Here is a 19,291-nt window from a genome sequence, read left to right on the forward strand (position 1 = left end):
CTATGTCTGAACACACACAGTTATCTTGCTACATGCTGCTCATCATATGGGTCCACTTTCAAGAACAGGTTGATGTGACGACCACTTATGTCAACACACAAGTGGTACCTTTGCATCACGTTCAAATACACACAATCACCAATCACTGGTCCTCCAGAATCTGCCACAGCCATAACCTATGGCAGTAGATCTTCCTTGGACACATGCCTAGCAGATTCAAATAGGGAGAACATGCTAGCCAAGTGATCAAGCCACCATGACCTACCCACTGTTGCTCAAATCGTTGGTCCAAACGATCTCTGACTATATGTGAAAAATGACATGGTGTGTCCTTGTGCTGAAATCACATGCTTTGACAAACATGATGTGTCCCATCTTCCAAGAGCCCATGCAGTACGCTGTCAAGGAATCTCGAGTACACAGTGATGAATGTACCCGCCTCTAAGGGCTCCTGGTAGACTGTAACAAAGAGGAAATGCAAAGTGTGGGAAACACTCTGCATACAACTGACTACACCAAGTTTCACCATACATTAACATTATGGTGACGCGCTCTGCAAATGTGTCATTCACCATGGTCAATAGCACCAGACAAAAAATAAAATGTACGTACACCTTGAATTCTGTACTGTAGTGAATGATTACTAATGTACAGTAGAACAGTATGAACAAAGACCACAAGCACAACTAGTAGTGGAGTATAAATGAAAACCTGAAGCACAACAGCAACTACCAACCTCTCTGGACAGATAAACTCAACTTAATGGCGTGCAAACAAACCTGTAGTGGTCATGAGATGTCAGCTGATCAGTGAATGAAATGTGTAACACTCTCGTCAGTGGCACTGACTAAGGTGAGAGAAATTTGAACATGTCTTGTGGAATTATGCATGTAGCAGGAAAACAGTACAGTTCCAGACACAAGTTTCTATGCTGAACTTTATTGTCTTGCTCCTCAATAAAAGTCCTTAACACCTGTAAAGGTAATTTAGTTACACCTTGTATACAGAAACCTCAATAGTTATTACCTAAATGTACAGAGGCAGCCACCAACTGATTCTGACATGGGCAGGAAATTCTCATTTCTGCAGTGTTCCCACAACACTACACACAAATACATAGACGGCAGCCTACAACACTACAGTTAAGGAATGTACCTTACGAATACTGCAGGGTGAATTCTACACTTAGTTACTAATCACGTCAAAAGTATGTAGATCACAAACATATAGACCATACTCACCCAATTAGAAGCAGACTGTTTTGCAAAACTGTCATTCGAAAAACACAGGGTCATCTTACAACTGCAGATAAAGCTTTGGTTGCTGAGGTCAGTATATTTACATTGTGTAAAGGCATAATATAAGGTTCGTATTACATTCCCAGATGAAGGTTTGGGAGCTGAGGTCACACACAGATTTGACGATATCAGTATGCTAGGAAGGGATGTAGAGGTACAACATTGGCAGAATGTGAAGAGAGTAGCTATGAGTGGGCAGTACATTTTGTAGTACTGTCAACCATGAAAATGCATCCATCTACCACATTTGAACCACGGTTCACCTGAATCTAAACATACTTTGGACTGAACTGACTTTACAAATGAACAAATACTCAGCAACAAAACACACATCTTCAGGACAAATTAATTTTAACATAAATATGTTTGCACAGAACACTATAAATGCAACACAATAAATAAAACATGAGATTCAACAATGGTATAACAGCAGCATTGTTGATTTTCAAGACTGGTACAAATCATGAAGCACTCTTTTAGCTGTAAGCAGTCTCTTTTCTGCAGATTCAGCACTGGCGAACCGAAGATAATACATTATTATTCAGTTGGTTAATACTGCACGAACAGTAAATTATGGTGATTGATAATGGATGGAAATAATAGCCCTGATTTTGTTGAGAAACATGAATCTACAGGTTTGCATCTCACAACTGATTCACACAGACAATATGACATCCATTTTAAGTTAATGGTTGTGCACAAAGCACAGGTTACAAAAATTTGTGCAGCAGGAAGAAAATTTGATGTCACAGAAGTGACTTAATATGTAGAATCAGTTGAATAATAAATCAGAGGTCACCAGCCGTACACGCAATGAAGGCTCTCGATTAACCTAGAGATCATCTGAATGGAGGTGCTGGAAATAAAGAGGAATTTTCTAACTACATGTGCCTACAACTTCAAATGAGGTTTGAGTTGGTGTGTGATGATTGTGTAAATGATGGGGCTTACGTTGTGATGCAGAACAACTCTGGCTCTGCACTTGGCACGGTTCTTGGTTTATCATGTCATATAATCTACTTAAGAAAACACCACAACTTCTTATGATGTATAATGTTAATTTTTTTTCTTGCAGATGTTGTGATAAGTTTACAGAAAACATTTTGGAAATTTGACTAGTCACAGTATGTAACAAATAAAAAATGTCTCAGGGAAGCTTTTCAGAAGTAATAGGCAATCCCATATTCAAGGTTGTCTTATAATAAGGTAAATTTGATACACCGTATTTACTCGAATATAAGCCGCACTTTTTTTCCGGTTTTTGTAATCCAAAAAACCGCCTGCGGCTTAGAATCGAGTGCAAAGTAAGCAGAAGTTCTGAAATATGTTGGTAGGTGCCGCCACAACTAACTTCTGCCGTCGAATATATGTAGCGCTACACAGGCATGCTTTACAGGCACAAAGATAAATACTGGCGCCAAAACCTCTGCGTCAGTAAATAAATTAAAAAAAAAAAAAAAGGTGGAAGACGAGCTTTTTCCTCCGCCCCGAATTTCGACCACTGCATTTTCATACATTATCCAATGAAATAAATACAAATTCCGTATTGTTCATCTTCGAATGTAGCAGCTTTTCAATGTACTACGAAAATCCGACTGGCAAGACCGTTTGCAATGTTTGTCAGTATGGCCAATTCTACGTTCTGATTTTTTTTCTACCTGTGAGAAGAGATGGTTGCTAATGGGAACTTTCGTGAATTCTGAATCACATGCAGTATTCTCTTCACCATAAGAATAATACGAATATAAACATTTTGCCATGTATTCTTTCGTGTTTGCTGCTATCTCATTTAAATCCTGTCTGTCTAATAAACTACGAAACTAGAGTGAGACAACACAAACGCGGAAGTATACACATATGTCATGTTCATATTCGTATTATTCTTATGCCTAATAGTGATACAGTCAGAAATGAAGCACGGCAATTGACTAGATTTTTAAATCTAAGATGACTAATTTCTGTGCAGAAAATAATGTACTAAAGAGGCGTCTGCAAAGATTTTCAAACGGAGAAAAATTTTCGATAAACTCTCATTCAGAACATCTTCTATCATACGTAGTTTATTATTTGGTTCTTGATGATCATTATCATAGAAAGCAGCAGTGTAAATAACAACAAATAGCAGTCTCTTGCCATTGTTTCGCTACTGAGACAATTACTCTCTCTTTTTTTTTTATTGTAAGCGGCAGTAGCACGCACAAAAGCAAACCATGCCGCGAGCGGCGACAGGTCGTGAACATTCATTATTGGAATGCGACAAACAATGCATGACACAGTACAGTAATGCATTTTCAGCTTCGAGTGACGAAAACACCTATAACAAAGATAATGGCAATTATCAGATCAAAGAAAAATAAGCAATCAATTCAAACCAGACGAAGCATGTGAAAAACGAAGGGTACCCGCATAAATAAGGACGGAGCGCCTGACGCATAGCAATGGCTACCTGGTAAAGCTTAACTGCTAAGCTTACGGCTCGAACCAAATTACTGTAGCTGTATCGTCATTCATTCGACCTGAATTCTGTCTCATATTACAATGGACCAACTCTGTTTCGATTTGGATGTGCGGCCTAAAACTTTTCTCTCCCCTTGAATTTCGAGTCTCAAATTTCAGCTGCGGCTTAGATTCGGGAAATTATTTTTTCTTTTATTTCGAGTCTCATTTTTCAGGAGCGGCTTAGATTTGAGTAAATACGGTACACTCTTCAACATACTGACTTATGTTTAATCGACATTTTGTTTCTCTAGGGCTACTAATACAGGTTTTGTTGACAGTGTTCTCAAAATTTATTAATCCCAAACAAGGCTGTAATTCATTCACACTTCTATGTTCAATTCGTGAAAAAACAAATTAATGCATAGGAAATGGCGGTCTCAGTGCTCTCAGGAAGGGGAGAAATCTGTCTAGTAATTTGAGTAATAATGGGAAGGATAGATTGCTATTCACTGTAGAGATGACATGTTGAGCTGCAGACATGCACAATGAAAAAAGTGTTACACATCAAGCGCTTTCAACCACAGCCTTCATCGAAAAAGAGAAAACACACACACACACACACACACACACACACACACACACACACACAAAAACACCATCTCTGGCTGCTCAGGCTAGTTGTTGTTGTGGTCTTCAGTCCTGAGACTGGTTTGATGCAGCTCTCCATGCTACTCCATCCTGTGCAAGCTTCATCATCTCCCAGTACCTACTGCAGCCTACATCCTTCTGAATCTGTTTAGTGTATTCATCTCTTGGTCTCCCTCTACAATTTTTATCCTCCACGCTGCCCTCCAGTACTAAACTGGTGATCCCTCAATGTCTCAGAACGTGTCCTACCAACCGATCCCTTCTTCTAGTCAAGTTGTGCCACAAGCTCCTCTTCTCCCCAATTCGATTCAATACCTCCTTATTAGTTATGTGATCTACCCATCTAATCTTCAACATTCTTCTGTAGCACCACATTTCGAAAGCTTCTATTCTCTTCTTGTCTAAACTATTTATCGTCCACGTTTCACTTCCATACATGGCTACACTCTATACAAATACTTTCAGAAACGACTTCCTGACACTTAAATCTATACTCAATGTTAACAAATTTCTCTTCTTCAGAAACGCTTTCCTTGCCATTGCCAGTCTACATTTTATATCCTCTCTACTTCGACCATCATCAGTTATTTTGTTCCCCAAATAGCAAAACTCCTTTACTACTTTAAGTGTATCATTTCCTAATCTAATACCCTCAACATCACCCGACTTAATTAGACTACATTCCATTATCCTCGTTTTGCTTTTGTTGATGTTCATCTTATATCCTCCCTTCAAGACACCATCCATTCCGTTCAACTGCTCTTCCAAGTCCTTTGCTGTCTCTGACAGAATTACAATGTCATCGGCAAACCTCTCAAAGTTTTTATTTCTTCTCCAAGGATTTTAATACCTACTCCGAACTTTTCTTTTGTTTCCTTTATTGCTTGCTCAATATACAGATTGAATAACATCAGGATAGGCTACAACCCTGTCTCACTCCCTTCCCTACCACTGCTTCCCTTTCATGCCCCTCGACTGCCATCTGGTTTCTGTAAAAATTGTAAATAGCCTTTCGCTCCCTATATTTTACCCCTGCCACCTTTAGAATTTGAAAGAGAGTATTCCAGTCAACATTGTCAAAAGCTTTCTCTAAGTCTACAAATGCTAGAAACGTAGGTTTGCCTTTCCTTAACCTTTCTTCTTACATAAGTCGTAGGGTCAGTATTGCCTCACGTGTTCCAACATTTCTATGGAATCCAAACTGATCTTCCCCGAGGTCACCTTCTACCAGTTTTTCCATTCTTCTGTAAAGAATTCACGTTAGTATTTTGCAGCTGTGACTTATTAAACTGATAGTTCGGTAATTTTCACATCTGTCAACACCTGCTTTCTTTGGGATTGGAATTATTATATTCTTTTTGAAGTCTGAGGGTGTTCCGCCTGTCTCATACACCTTGCTCACCAGATGGTAGAGTTTTGACAGGACTGGCTCTCCCAAGGCTGTCAGTAGTTCTAATGGAATGTTGTCTATTCCGGGGGGCCTTGTTTCGACTCAGGCCAGACAAACTGAATTGGAACAACACTCTGAAGTGGAGTGGGGAAGGAGGGCGGATAGTGTAGTACAGGTGAGGGAAGGGGAAACAGTGCTGCATGGCGGAGTGTCTAAGGACTAGAGGCAACAGAAAATGCTACGTAGTGCATCATCAGGAGGCCATTGGGGAGGGAGGGAGGAATGGAGAGAGAGATGGAGGGTTGGAAGGGAAAAAAGGGAGCAGAAAGAATAGGGGAAGAGAAAGGGAAAAGATCAGTGGGTGCACTGGCAAAGAGCAGAGCACAATGAGGATGGAGAAGTGAGTCGGAGGACATGATAGGAAGGAGGGGATTGAAACTGTCATATGTAGGGTGTGGGAATGATAGATTCCCACAAGTTGAGGCCGGGATGATTTTGAGAGCAGAAAAATGTGTTGTAAGTGTAACACATAACTCCTATCTGAGCAGTTGAGAAAAGCTGGTGATAATGGGGAGGATCCAGATGGGATGGGTTGGACAGTGAGATGGTCCACTTTGTAGTTAACTGGTTGGTAGTCATACCAATGTAAAATGCTGAGTAATGATTGCAGCAAATGGCTCCTTTGACAGGTGGTCCGGCCTCAGAGGGTAGGACAGCCTGTTGACAAGAGTGGAATAGGGAGTACTGGATTGGTAGATTGGGCAGGTCTTGCACCTGGATCATCCACGAGGATATGATCACTATGGCAAGAGGTTAGGTAGTGAATGGCATTCAGATGGACTAGGATGTTGCTGAGGTTGGGATGGGCAACAGAAAACTGCTTTAGGATATGTGGGAAGGATATTGGGTAGGATATATGTGATATCAGGGCATGATGAAAGATGAAGAGGATGTGATTCACTTGTACCAGTCCAGGGTGGTATTGGGTGATTGGGGAAGGGGGGCACTCCCTTGTAGCCACTTTTTTTGGGAGGGGGACTGGGGGGGGGGGGGAAGCAGGATTTGGGGTGTTTGAGGATAAGGCACAAGATATGTGTCTGCAGACAAGATTTCGGGGATAGTGCCTGACTGTGAAGACCTTTGTATGACTGTCAGCATAATGGGCATGTCACTGCATACACACTAGAGGTGGGCCAAACGGTTATTCTGGAGTAACCGTTATCACAGTTCCAGTTATTCTTTGATAACCATTATTGTTAACGGTTATTAATAACTGCAAAGTTATTTTTCGCTAGCGAATACAGAATACTCCGAGGGGATACAGTTAAATAACAACATAGTTGGAATCCATCAGTTTAGTTATCAGTATAACTGCGAGTAGTGTGAAATGGCAGTAATGTCATATGAATCGTGTCATAACCTTAGCTTATTAACTCCGGGTACATTTTAGTTGATGTTAGAACGATTATTAGTGTTTCATATTATATGTTTGTAGGTTATCGGTCGCTATTAGAAATATTATCTTCGCAGCTGCAACAGAAAGTACGCGGTACTTCGCCACAGCACTGTTTAAGTAAAATGTTAACAACATGCGTTTTTAAGTATGAAGTAATATGTAAACTGTGTACTGTAGGTTAAATTCGAAGCTTAATTTCTTGTGCTGCTCACATAATAGAATAAATTGTACAGCTTTGTAATACAACAAAAAATATACGTAATGTGACAAATTCGTTTACTCCTGTGCTGTAAAAGATAGTCTTATTGGGGAAAGTGAGAGTACGCTAATCCAAATTTTATGTGAGATTTGGAAACTGCTCGATTTCTCCAGCTACAGCATGTTTATGACATATGAAGACATGCAGATCGAAAAGTTTGACAGTGTTACATTCTGGGACTACAACTCAATAATAAATTCAGTTGGGAAGGGCATACCCCATTTTTTCACTCTATTATTTCATAAGGGAGCATATTCTGTGGTAACTCATCAAACGTAGCAAAAGTTTTTCGCATGTAAAAGCGTGTAATAAAAATCGTTTGTGGTATAAATTCAAGAACATCATGTAGGAACCTGTTCAAGGAACTCTGTATTCTAACCACTGCTTCCTAGTATATTTATTCCTTAATGAAATTTGTTGTAAGTATTTCCAACCAATAGCTCAATACATAATATCAGTACTAAAAATAGGAACAGCAATCTACATAAAGACCTAAAATCACCTACCTTGGTCCAAAAGGGGTCCAATATTCAGGAACATGCATTTTCAATAAACTGACAGCAAGTCAGCAACCATTAAAAACTTGGTTTCAGATAAAGCACGGTTTACAGTGTGTTTGAAAGACTTTATGATACAGAAGTGTCTGATTCCACCCATCTTCAATATGCCGGAAATGGCTATTTTAAGTGTGTCTATGACGTTACTGCATACACATGGCAACAAACACGAAGATACATATAAGTAATACAATAACATCTCCCACCAAAAATACAATCAAACCAACGGGACAACTGCGGGAAGTTGGGGGTTTTAGGGTGAGGACAAGCTAGTAATGACCGTGCCGTAACGACATTCACACACAACAACACCTTTACGTCAAAGCAGACGGGTGGAATCGGACACTTCCATTGACCCCTCCTTCTACTCTGAAGATGAATATCTTAACAGAGACTGATAGACCAGCTTAGGTAAAAATTCTGTTATATTTCAGTTTTGAGTGCACTTGGTTGCAACAGTCAAGATCGGGTATTCTGTGTAGGATAAATTTATGAAAAATGCATAACTGTGTTTTATTCTGGCAGTGTATCAATTCTGTAAATATTAGCAGTTACTGTAATATATTCACATATTTTGACAATCTCCTGACAAAGGATGAGGATAATAAATATAATATTCAACTGTATTATGTTATACTTTCTGACATGCTATTTGTCATTTGCGATGGCCAGCGGCTATTTCCGAAGAAGTACGTAAATATTTGTTCGCTCCAGTAACTATCGTCTCTGAAATATCACTGGGGTCTAAGACTGGAGTCACTGTGTCAGGAACACAGACACACAGTTATTCGGTTACCAACTTCCAGGTTACCTGTAATGGTAGCCCGACAACTGCCAGAGAGCGAGAACTGTGAGCCAATAACGATAACTGCCAGAGGAAAATACCGATCTCTGACAGTTATTTCCACAGTCGCTCGAATTCCTTATGGTACCTCTCTTTATACTACCCGTCCAAGCAAAATTGACATACGAGGCGGTGGCTCAAGGGAACGACCGTACTTGTTAATGCCTGTACTGCAACTCCTATCAGCCACCGCTCGGACATTAACTTTATTTAATTGTTTGTGCTAAAAGTAACGAAGGCGCACGATATAGTACACAGTTCTTATCAACAGATGGCGCGCAGTCTCACAGTTATTCCCATGGCCTATAGAACGCCTTCAAAATGGTCTACCCTCTCCTTCGTTCCTAGCCAGATCTCCGATGAGTTGACGGGAAAGCGTAGTACGATCTTCGGTCAACAGATGGCGCGAGGCACTGTTGACATTAGACAGTTATTGAAATAACTGACTGTATCAGAGGAACGGTTATGGCAGTAACCGTTACTTCTCAGTAACCGGTTATTTCTATTAGTTACGTTATTTTTTGCCACCTCTAATACACACCATCCCCGGGTGGCTAGGCTTTATGGGAAGGATTTTGTGATGTGGAAGGGATGGCAACTATCGAAATGCAGGTACTGTTGGTTACTGGTGGGTTTAATGTGGACAGAGGTGTGGATGGAGCCCTCAGAGGGGGTAGTCAAGGTCCAGGAAAGTGGTATGTTGGGTTGAGAAGGACTCAGTGAAATTGCTGGCAGAGAAGGTGTTGAGGTTGTGAAGAATGAAGATAGGGTGTCTTGGACCTCAGCCCAGGTCATGAAGCCAGCATCAATGAACCTGAACCAGATAGGGGGTTTGGGGTTTTGGGAGGCTAGGAAGGTTTCCTGTAGATGGCCCATCAACAGCCGGCATTGGATGGTGCCATGCAGATGCCCATGACTGTACTGCAGATTTGTTTGGATACCTTTCCTTCAAATGAGAAGCAGCTGTGGGTTAGTAAATAGCTATTAAGGTGTGTCAGGAATGAGGTAGTGGGTGTAGTAGAGTCTGAAGGAGAAGTAGTGTTCAATAGTAGCAAGAACAGGGTATGATGGATGTTGGCATATTGGGAAGTGGCATCAGCAGTGATAAGTTGGGATCCAAGAGGTAAATGGGTAGGGACAATGGAGAGCCTGTGAAGGAAGTGGTTGTATCTTTGATGTGGGAGGATGGATTTGGGCAATATGTTGGAGGTATTGATCAGTGAGGGCTGAAATTCTTTCAAAGGGAGCTCATAAGCAGTTACAACGGGGCATCCAGGATTGTTGGGTTTGTGGATTTTGGGGAGCATGTAGGAGGTGGGTGTGTGGAAAGTCACAGGGATGATGAGGGAAATGGATTTGTGGGAGAAGTTTTGGGAAGGGCCTAAGGTCTTAAGCAGGAATTGGAGATTACAATTGAATTCTTGAATGTGATCACTTTGGCTGAGTTTATAGGTGAAGGAGTCAGACAAATGGCAGCAGCCTTCCGTCAGGTACGCACTGTGATTCATGACGACAGTGATGGAACCTCCTCCAAAAAGTAGATCACATTAGGTTAGGATCTTTTTTTTTAGGCTGTGCTGAAAGTTTAGTGTTCTTAGGAAGGGACATGGGAAGGATGGTACAAAGAAGTCGGATGTAAGTAATTCCTGAAAGGTGCCCAGAGGGTGGTTTGGTGGAGGAGGGGGGGGGGGGGGGGGGATCATGGTTGGGTGCTGGTATGGACTGCGAGAAGTATTGCTTAATCAGGCTGGCTTTGGTTGAAGAGACTGGTAGCAAAGACAGGGGGAAGGGTGTATACATGGACAAGGAAAAATAATTCCCGGATTTTTACCAGATTTCCTGGTTGAAAATACACATTCTCCCGGGTTAAAATACACTTTTTCCGTGTTAAGTGACAGTATACGTTTCCTCGGCACTGTAAAACTTTTCAATCCTTTGAATGTTTATGGTTTTATACAGCGACATAGAATTTCTCGGCACTTTAGAAAATGAAACTCGGGGGAGGGGGAACACACTTTTTGGAAAGATCTTTGAAGTGTGGCAACATGTACGCTGCATATTTTTGTGTTACAAAGGTATAAATTCAAATACCACCAATCTTCGCTTGTGATGTGCTTTTGTAAGCCAGTCATAGCTCATGTCATGTGATCTCGACAGCTGATGACAGCATAGGGCACTTTATGTAGTCAGCCAATAGCAAGATCAATCTTAAGTAGCGCGAACACACAAATAAGAAAAGTTAATTGTTTAAATTAATATACATAGTGTTGCTACAAGAAAAACAAAGCTTTCACATATAATATTGGTCTCTAAGATTAATAAGCTGCAAGAGAAGCTAAGCTACCACATATCATGTTGATTCTTTTTGTATGTGTTACGTTTTAATATACATCACACAAATGCGCCAGTAAAATTTTTAATAAAGACGTAAATGTCTGATCTTCTGGGCTCGAAATTCTTCTAGATGGTTGTCCTCAAAGAGTTGATTTTTAAATGAGAGTCAAACGCTCAGTGATTTAAGAAATTCATCGTACATTCTCACACGTAGTTCATCTTGCGTAAAAGGGAATTTACTTTGAAAGTAACGCTATTCAAACCACCATTCGCAATATTTTCCTGCAACCTGTTAGAAACTGGTTCGTTTCAGCAGTTGCCAGAGAGCTCCAGATAATAGGAGTCACTGCACTTGCGCAACTACACTGACGCAGGAAGCCCGTATGTTCGTACATGTAAAACATTACATGATATTGCATTATGTCATAAAAGAAACAAGACAGCAGAGGATACTTCAAGAGCATCACAATTTCGTGAACCATTCTGAAATGCATAATTTGACTTAAAGTGCACATTCATATCTCCAGATTCAGATGTAAATTTTCTTGATTACCAGAACTGTTATCTCATGTTTGGTTCTTTATTATGGCATAATGCCTTACGAGCTAGAATATGGAAAACGTGCACTTGAACTGCAGCAAACAGTTGAAAGTAGCCAGCAGTGTGAAATTAAACAATCCGTTTCAAATAAATTGACTGTCTCAGTGGAAAAGATTAATAAAAGCCACATCTCTTTAGCAAACCGACAAAAGTAACTTCATTGTTCTGCAAGGCGATTAATACTTGACTGTCAGAAAGGTGGAACTCCAATAAAATCTGAAACTAATAACATATTTTAGCCTTCCGTAATTATATGAATGTATTTTAATTCATTCGATAGCTCCCAGCCATAGAATTCCGCTTTTGTTTTCAATTAATGTGAGAGCAGTAACTGAAGAGGAAACAGCAAAATCACTAAACATAAACACAGGTCATGTGGAGACTACCCACCTCCCCACTACAACTCAGTCTGCTCTGTGCATCAGCCCCGGATCTACGATATTGCCGAACCGGGGCAATATTAGATAGTGGCACCCAGAGAAGGTAATACTCATACGCAACTCAACTGCGCATGCACAAGAACCCACCCACAACTACTCAAACAAATCTAATGTAAAAAGCTGTCACGTCATGCTCATCGGAGGCAATTTGTTGTTAGGAAGCATTGCATTGTCTTCCTAAAGCCTTTGACACACTTTGCTGTTGACAGACGCTTGTATGAGCACAGTGTTTTGTTGTTGTATAAGGTGCATTTCCTTTGCAACTTAAGTTTTATTTTCTTTTTTTCTCTCGTTCATGTTTTGTTGCTGCAGTATTATTCTGCAGAAGCGGGATACAATAGCATACTTTGTTGGAGTATTGGTTCTTACCGCTGAAAATCACAAAAATTTTACTGAAAAACAATGAAAAATTTAACTGAAAAACAATGAAAAATTCCCGGGTTTTTACCGGTTTTCTCCTGGATGAAAAAATTCCCAGGTTTTTTCCGGATCTCCCGGTTGTCCCGGGTCCTATAAGCCCTGAAACAAGTGTTTCCATTGCAGTGACTGGGAGAAAGACAATAAGTCTTTGACAAGTCCAACAAACTTATCCTACCCCCAACCGATGCCAGGACACCTGTGAAAGCAGCCATGTCATGTACCAGCTCTGCTGTAATCATTGCTCAGCTTTTCATGTTGTTATGACTACCAACCACTATCCACCACGATGAATTGCCACCACCAAACTGTGGATAAGAGCAAAGTGGACCATATTGTTGCACAACATGCAGCTGAATATAACACATTTGATTTCAATGGCTGCTTCACAACTCAAGCCATCTGGATCCTCCTCTCCACAACCAGATTTTCTGAACAGCACAGATGGGAGTTGTATTCTAAATGTTTCCATGACCTCTGTTCTCCCAACTCATGTCCCCATCCTCACTGTGCAATGCACTCTGCCAATGCATCCACCAATCTATTTCCCTTCGCTGTCCATTCCCTCCCTCCCCCACAGCCTCTTGATGCTGCACCGGGTAGCCTTGTCTGCCACCTCTAGTACCTGAATGCTACACCAGACAGCACTGTTTTCTCTTCCCTCACCTGTACCCTGCTGTCCCTCGCCCTTCCCTGCAGCATTACAGATTATTGCTCGATGCATTTCAGTTTCAGTCTGGCCTGAGCAGCCCGAGATAGTGGTCATGTGTGTGCGACACGCCTGCTTGAATGAATCAATGTGTGTTTCTCTTTTCCGATGAAGGCTTGGTTGAAAGCTTTTTGTCATGCCTGGGTGCAACTCAATGTGTCATCTTTACAGTTATTAAGACTCTATCCTTTCCATTATTGTCGATATGCAACCTGGACTTTCTATTGTTTGTTTAATAATTTGCATGTTCATAGAACCATTTCTATAAAGTAAGAATGTGGACACTCACAGGAGGAGGATTCATGGGAGAGGGCATAGGTCCACCATGACCAGGTGGAGGGCCTTGCTGTTGCTGCTGCTGTTGCTGTTGCTGTTGTTGAGGAGGCTGCTGTGGGGGACCTTGCTGCTGTTGAGGCTGCTGCTGTTGCTGTTGTGGCTGCTGCTGCTGTTGCGGCTGCTGTGGTGGCGGTTGCTGCTGCTGTTGCTGAGGCTGTTGCCCTGGTCCACCCTGTGGTGGTGGACCCTGCTGGGGACCAGCACCACCACCCTGCTGTGGCGGCGGACATCCAACTGGTGGCGGTGGACCGTAAGGACCAGGTGGTGGCATTCCCATGTGGCCCATCATGTGAGGTGGAGGAGGCTGATTAACACACGAAAAAAGGTACTGAAGAGTACACAGTTATATAAGAGAGAAGGGGTAACACATCAGATTACCGACATTAGATTTCATGTACACACATTTGGAGAAAAAGGGTGCGATAGGAGTGCAGGTTCAGTCAGAAAGCAAGCTCTATAACTGATCTTTACGAAGTGTGCAATTCAGTACAACCATGTACTTCAGCTAGTTCGTGTCAGGATATACTGTTGAAACTGTACACAACAATACATACATGAAATTCTGACAAGGTACTTACGAATTATCTAAGACTTGCAAAGCACCTCACTTTTTGGATATGTCAAATGTAGTATGTGAATAGAAGTCTCATATAGGAATGAAGTGTTCAATGTAAAACAATGACTTTTGTGAAAGTTTGGCAGTATTCTGCAGTTCAAATGTGGTGTTGGCCGAGCCAGATGAGAATATAATTGGAAAGTTTACTGATAACTTAATAATCCAAGATTTACTACACAAATTAAGAAATGTTAAGATACACAGAGCTGCTGAAGCTTGAAGCCTTTGTTAGTAACAAAATTCTGACTAGGCATTCAAGAGTGTTTTTATAAAACTTAATGACAGTACTTTTTTAAAAAATGTAACTAAAATCTGGCAGAAAAAAATTCTGCATCTGATGTACCTGAAAGCACACAACATGCTCTTCACAAGGTTAGATGTAGTTCTCTTTACAAAGTGCTGTCATCTGGGTAACAAAGAGGAAAAAAGTCCGTTAATAAGCTCATAAAGTACCATACAGTTATGTAAATGATTAAGATCTTTATCACAGATTACCAAACATATGTATCAACTAGCTAGGCAACTGTCATAGCACTCACCTTCTGTTCAGGTGATACCAAAATGTAACAGCATATTAAGGTAAACAAAAGTAGTGGATACAATGTGGAATCAATGTGAGAGACACTTCAATGCCAATGAAGCTTCCGTTGCTGGGACAGTCATTTGGTAACCACGGTATAATGGATTTCTATTGTCTCTATCAATTAACTGAGGAAAGGAAGTATGAGACAATGTTGTATTTTATTTTCTGTTTTTTAGTTTCTGATATTGCTCTACTACTCTACTTCCGGTGCATTCTTGCTCATAATATGATCATTCTGGAACTTCATTTTCTAGTACTGAGTTCTTGATTAAATAAGTAAGTAGTAGTTACCAGATTATATTTTTATGAGTAATAGGTACAAGAATGCAGTGAAAAAAAATTCAGACTACCACGAGCTGATATTGATAGTGATCACGTGTTACAGTGGTGTACGAGGTGTGATCGGAAAGTTTCAAGAATTGATCCGCTACTGCTTACTGGTTAGGCAAGCAGATACACGAGTGTGGGGAGTGAGCCATTGCCTTGTCCTTGAACGCCCTCTGACAGGAAACTGTGTTTCCTTTATTCAGTTCATTGTGGCAGCTGGTTGACTGCACGTCTGTTAGGGCTTATTGCTGGATTCTGTCTGTGAGAAAATGGATGTAAAAACAGAGCAACGACTTTGTGAAATTTTGTTTTAAAACCAGGAAATCAGCTTCTGAGATTTACGAACTATTAAAAATAGCTTTTGGAGAATTGTATGAGACAGTCTGGTTCAACTGATTTAAAAATGGCCTTTAATCATTTGAAGATGAACCACAGTCCGGCCGTCCTCCCACCTCAAAAACGAATGAAAATGTTGCGAAAGTTCGCGACTCAGTGTGCTCTGATTGTAGACTTACAATTAAGGAGATGGCTGATGAACTTAATTGAAGTTTCTACGCAGTTCAGTCAATTTCAACTGGTGATCTGAACACGCATCAAGTGTCAGCAAAATACATTCTAAAAGTGGTGTCAAGTGCCCAGAGACAATAACGGCCTGAAGTGAGCCAATAACTCATTAATTAGACTGAAGATAACCCAGATTTGTTAAATAGGTGTAATTACAGGTGACGAATCGTAGGTATATGGATATGACACTGAAACTGAAGTGCAGTCTTCGCAGTGGAAGGCGCCAGATTCACCACGACCGAAAAAAGCATGGTGAAGTTGGTCGAAGGTGAAGACAATGTTTGTGATCTTTTTTATATTCTACTGGTATTGTGCATCACGATTTTACCCCTGGAGGACAGACAATTAGCCAGGAATACTACAAAAGTGCCCTTGAGTGTTTTCGTGAAAAGTTGTGGAAGAAAGGGCCTGCAATGTGGAAAGATAGGAGTTGGGTGCTACACTATGACAATGTTCCGGCTCATCGTGCCTTGTCCATCATTGAATTTTTGGGCAACTTCAACTTCCTGTGCTTCCACAACCACCACATTCCCCTGATTTGGCCCCTGCGGACTTCTATCTGTTTCCTAAACTGAAATTTTCACTGAAAAGGAAGCGATTTGACTTAACTGAAGAAGTCCGGCAAATACGGAGAGCGTCCTTAACACACTTCAGGAAAAAATTTCCAGGATTGTTTCCAAAAGAGGGAAACACCGTGGAGTTCAGTTGCCTTCAGTCAGAAGGGGGCTATTTTGAAGGAGATGCATCACAGTAGCATGTAAGTACCACCATTGTACAGTTACAAGCCCATTCTTAAAACTTTCCAATCACACCTCGTACACGGAAGAAAGCATCTACGTGATGAGATCTGAGCAGAGAGGGATGGAGAATACTTTGTGGGATTGTCAGTATACTCTCCATCTCTGTTTCACATTTCACACTCCAACCAATCCCTACCCGGTAACTGGCAACACTGGAGCAAGTTCTGCACCAGAGCGCTGTTTCTCCTTCTGACTCACAAAGTATCACTATTTATATGCTCACAAAGTATCACTATTGCTTATTAATGCAATATTTTTCACACTTGCTTTATGCCACCCATAACCATCACCACCTTGGGTGAATCCGCACAGCATATCTGAATTAACACGAAAATAAATGCTAAATGTTCTACGTGCAACCAAAGCGTTCATAGGAAGATGTGACAGAATGAAACTACTGGCTGAAGTGTCATGCGGCACACTGCTTTTTACCACTGTGCATCACCCCACTATTCACCTTCTTACAAGGTCACTACTACAGTCATGATGCAAACAAGCTTAACACTAAAAAAAGTGAAGGAAACATAATAAGTGAACACGTGGAACTTAGAATAATATAAAAAGGACTGAAAACACTGTGAAATCATAAAAGAAGATTAAACTAGAAAGGAAGAAACAGAAGAGTCAGAGGCCATGGTACAGAATAGATGCAGCAGAAACATGGCAGGCGGGGTAAGGGAAGCAGGGCAGAGATACCATGAGAAATAACAGAGACAATGAACAAAACTGAATAAAGAACAAAATATAACCCAAGGAGAAATGATAAGAATGTTCAAATATGAAATAATCACATGAGAGGAGAGGCAGGAAGTGTGGGGGGAACAATGGTCAAAAGCAGAATGTGGTAATATAAAAGACCTGAAGAGAAATAGGCAGTATAACAGACTTTTATAAGAAGGTGCAGAGAGTTACTTTGGACAACTGGACAACACCATATGTGAAGAGAAAAATGAGTAATAAAATGGTAAGATCTTTACAAGGAGGAAATACTAAGGCAGAAATTGAAAGGGTATACAGAAGACTTATATACAGCAAAGGACAAACCATGTCTAACCATTGAAATGGAAGACGAGATAGAAGCAGAGGAAAGGGAACTTCAAAAAATTTTTGAGCTCTGAAACAGGGAAAGCAATGAAGGAAATGAAGAGAGGTAAATCTGCTGGATGAGATAGTCTTCCTATACAATTATTTCAGTGAACAGATGAAAAAGGCACAGCACAAACAACAGCTTTGTGCAATGCAATATACAAAAGTGGTACATGGCACGAAGACTTTTGACAAAGGAGCAAACTTACTGATCCCAAAGAAATAGCGTACCAAGAAATGCGCAGAATAAAGAACAGTAAGTATAATCTCTTATATTGCCAAAATTATCTTGATAGCACTGAACCATAGATTGGTATACACAATGGTAGAGAAAATAGGGGAAGAGCAATCTTGTTTCAGGAAAGCACAAGAAATACTATTGAACTAATTAGAATTATTGGTGAAAGATGCATAAAAAGAGAAGGGAACAAGTTTGTGGTTCATAGATCTAGAAAAGGAATTTGGTTGAGTGAAATGGCACAATGATGGAAATTCTAAAACTGAAGAGGGTGAATTGGACAGATAGGAATCTAATTGAGAGGTTATGCACATGGAAGAAAGCAACCTGAAGCTTTTTTTAAAAAGGAGACAGTTCTTGTCTTTCAACAACTATGTTTACCAGAAACACTTAACTCTTCCTAATTCGGCCCTCAGTAGGCCAACCGACATCCAGCCTCTAGTTGCTTAAGCGGAAAGGATGCATAAAATAATGAATTGTCGTGTGAACAATGTTGTTAATTAATTACAATGTTAAACAATGCTACACATGTTTGAATTTATGGCTTTCTTTACAGCTCAGTATCATGGATTCCATAATGTGACATTATGCCAGACCTCAAGCGGAAACTCAAAATTTGAGAAGTTGAACTGACATTCTTCGCAGAAAGCCATTGCTGCTGAGTACACTGCTGGATGAGTAACTATTTATGATCAAATTTCAACAGACACACACATAATCAAAACTGTACAGAAAAGTTATGATGAAAATGAAGAAGATAAAATAGGAGGAAAGAACATGACGACATCTCACACTGCTGGTCTGTGGCATACTCCTGGAGTACACTATGCAACAATCAGAACAAATTGCACCAACATAATGTTTCTAAAGCCGTTGTGTGATACAGTGTACTGCCATCACATATCATCAATGCAGAAGTAAAAATGTGGGACACGTTTCACAATGAATGATACTACTGTATATGTACACTCTCAAGGACCAAGTTTTCTATGAAAATGAAAATATCTCTGCATTTAATAAAATATAATCCCTATGCATTTACACAAAATAATCTGCGACTTCTAATCCAGCAACTGTATGTGCAAGGAATAGCCAGATTAGCAAGAGTCTAGTCTATATCTAAGACTTGATAACAAAGACAACGAAAGTACGGAAGGAAGGAGTCAGTGCAAAACTTACAAGATCAATTGTATCAGATCTGCTGATAACATGGTACTGCTCGGAGATAAAACAATATCACTTCAAGGAACACTATCCCAACTAGAGGAGGACTGAAAAAGTATGGAATGAAAATTAGCTACAAAAACTATGGTGATTTGATACAACTGATAAATGAACAAGTTCAAACCA

At 40.4% G+C, this 19,291-nt stretch overlaps 1 protein-coding gene across 1 annotated transcript in view; it reads right to left on the reverse strand.

Moving 5' to 3' along the window:
• Positions 1-19,291, reverse strand: part of LOC126201124 (transcription elongation regulator 1) — a 266,120-nt gene that overhangs the window by 183,427 nt on the left and 63,402 nt on the right. The window contains exon 3 of the mRNA XM_049936763.1: positions 13,681-14,031. Within this exon, the coding sequence (XP_049792720.1) occupies positions 13,681-14,031 (351 nt within the window). The remainder of the gene's footprint in view (positions 1-13,680; positions 14,032-19,291) is intronic.

This window comes from Schistocerca nitens, chromosome 1 (assembly GCF_023898315.1).
Source record: "Schistocerca nitens isolate TAMUIC-IGC-003100 chromosome 1, iqSchNite1.1, whole genome shotgun sequence".
Taxonomy (NCBI): domain Eukaryota; kingdom Metazoa; phylum Arthropoda; class Insecta; order Orthoptera; family Acrididae; genus Schistocerca; species Schistocerca nitens.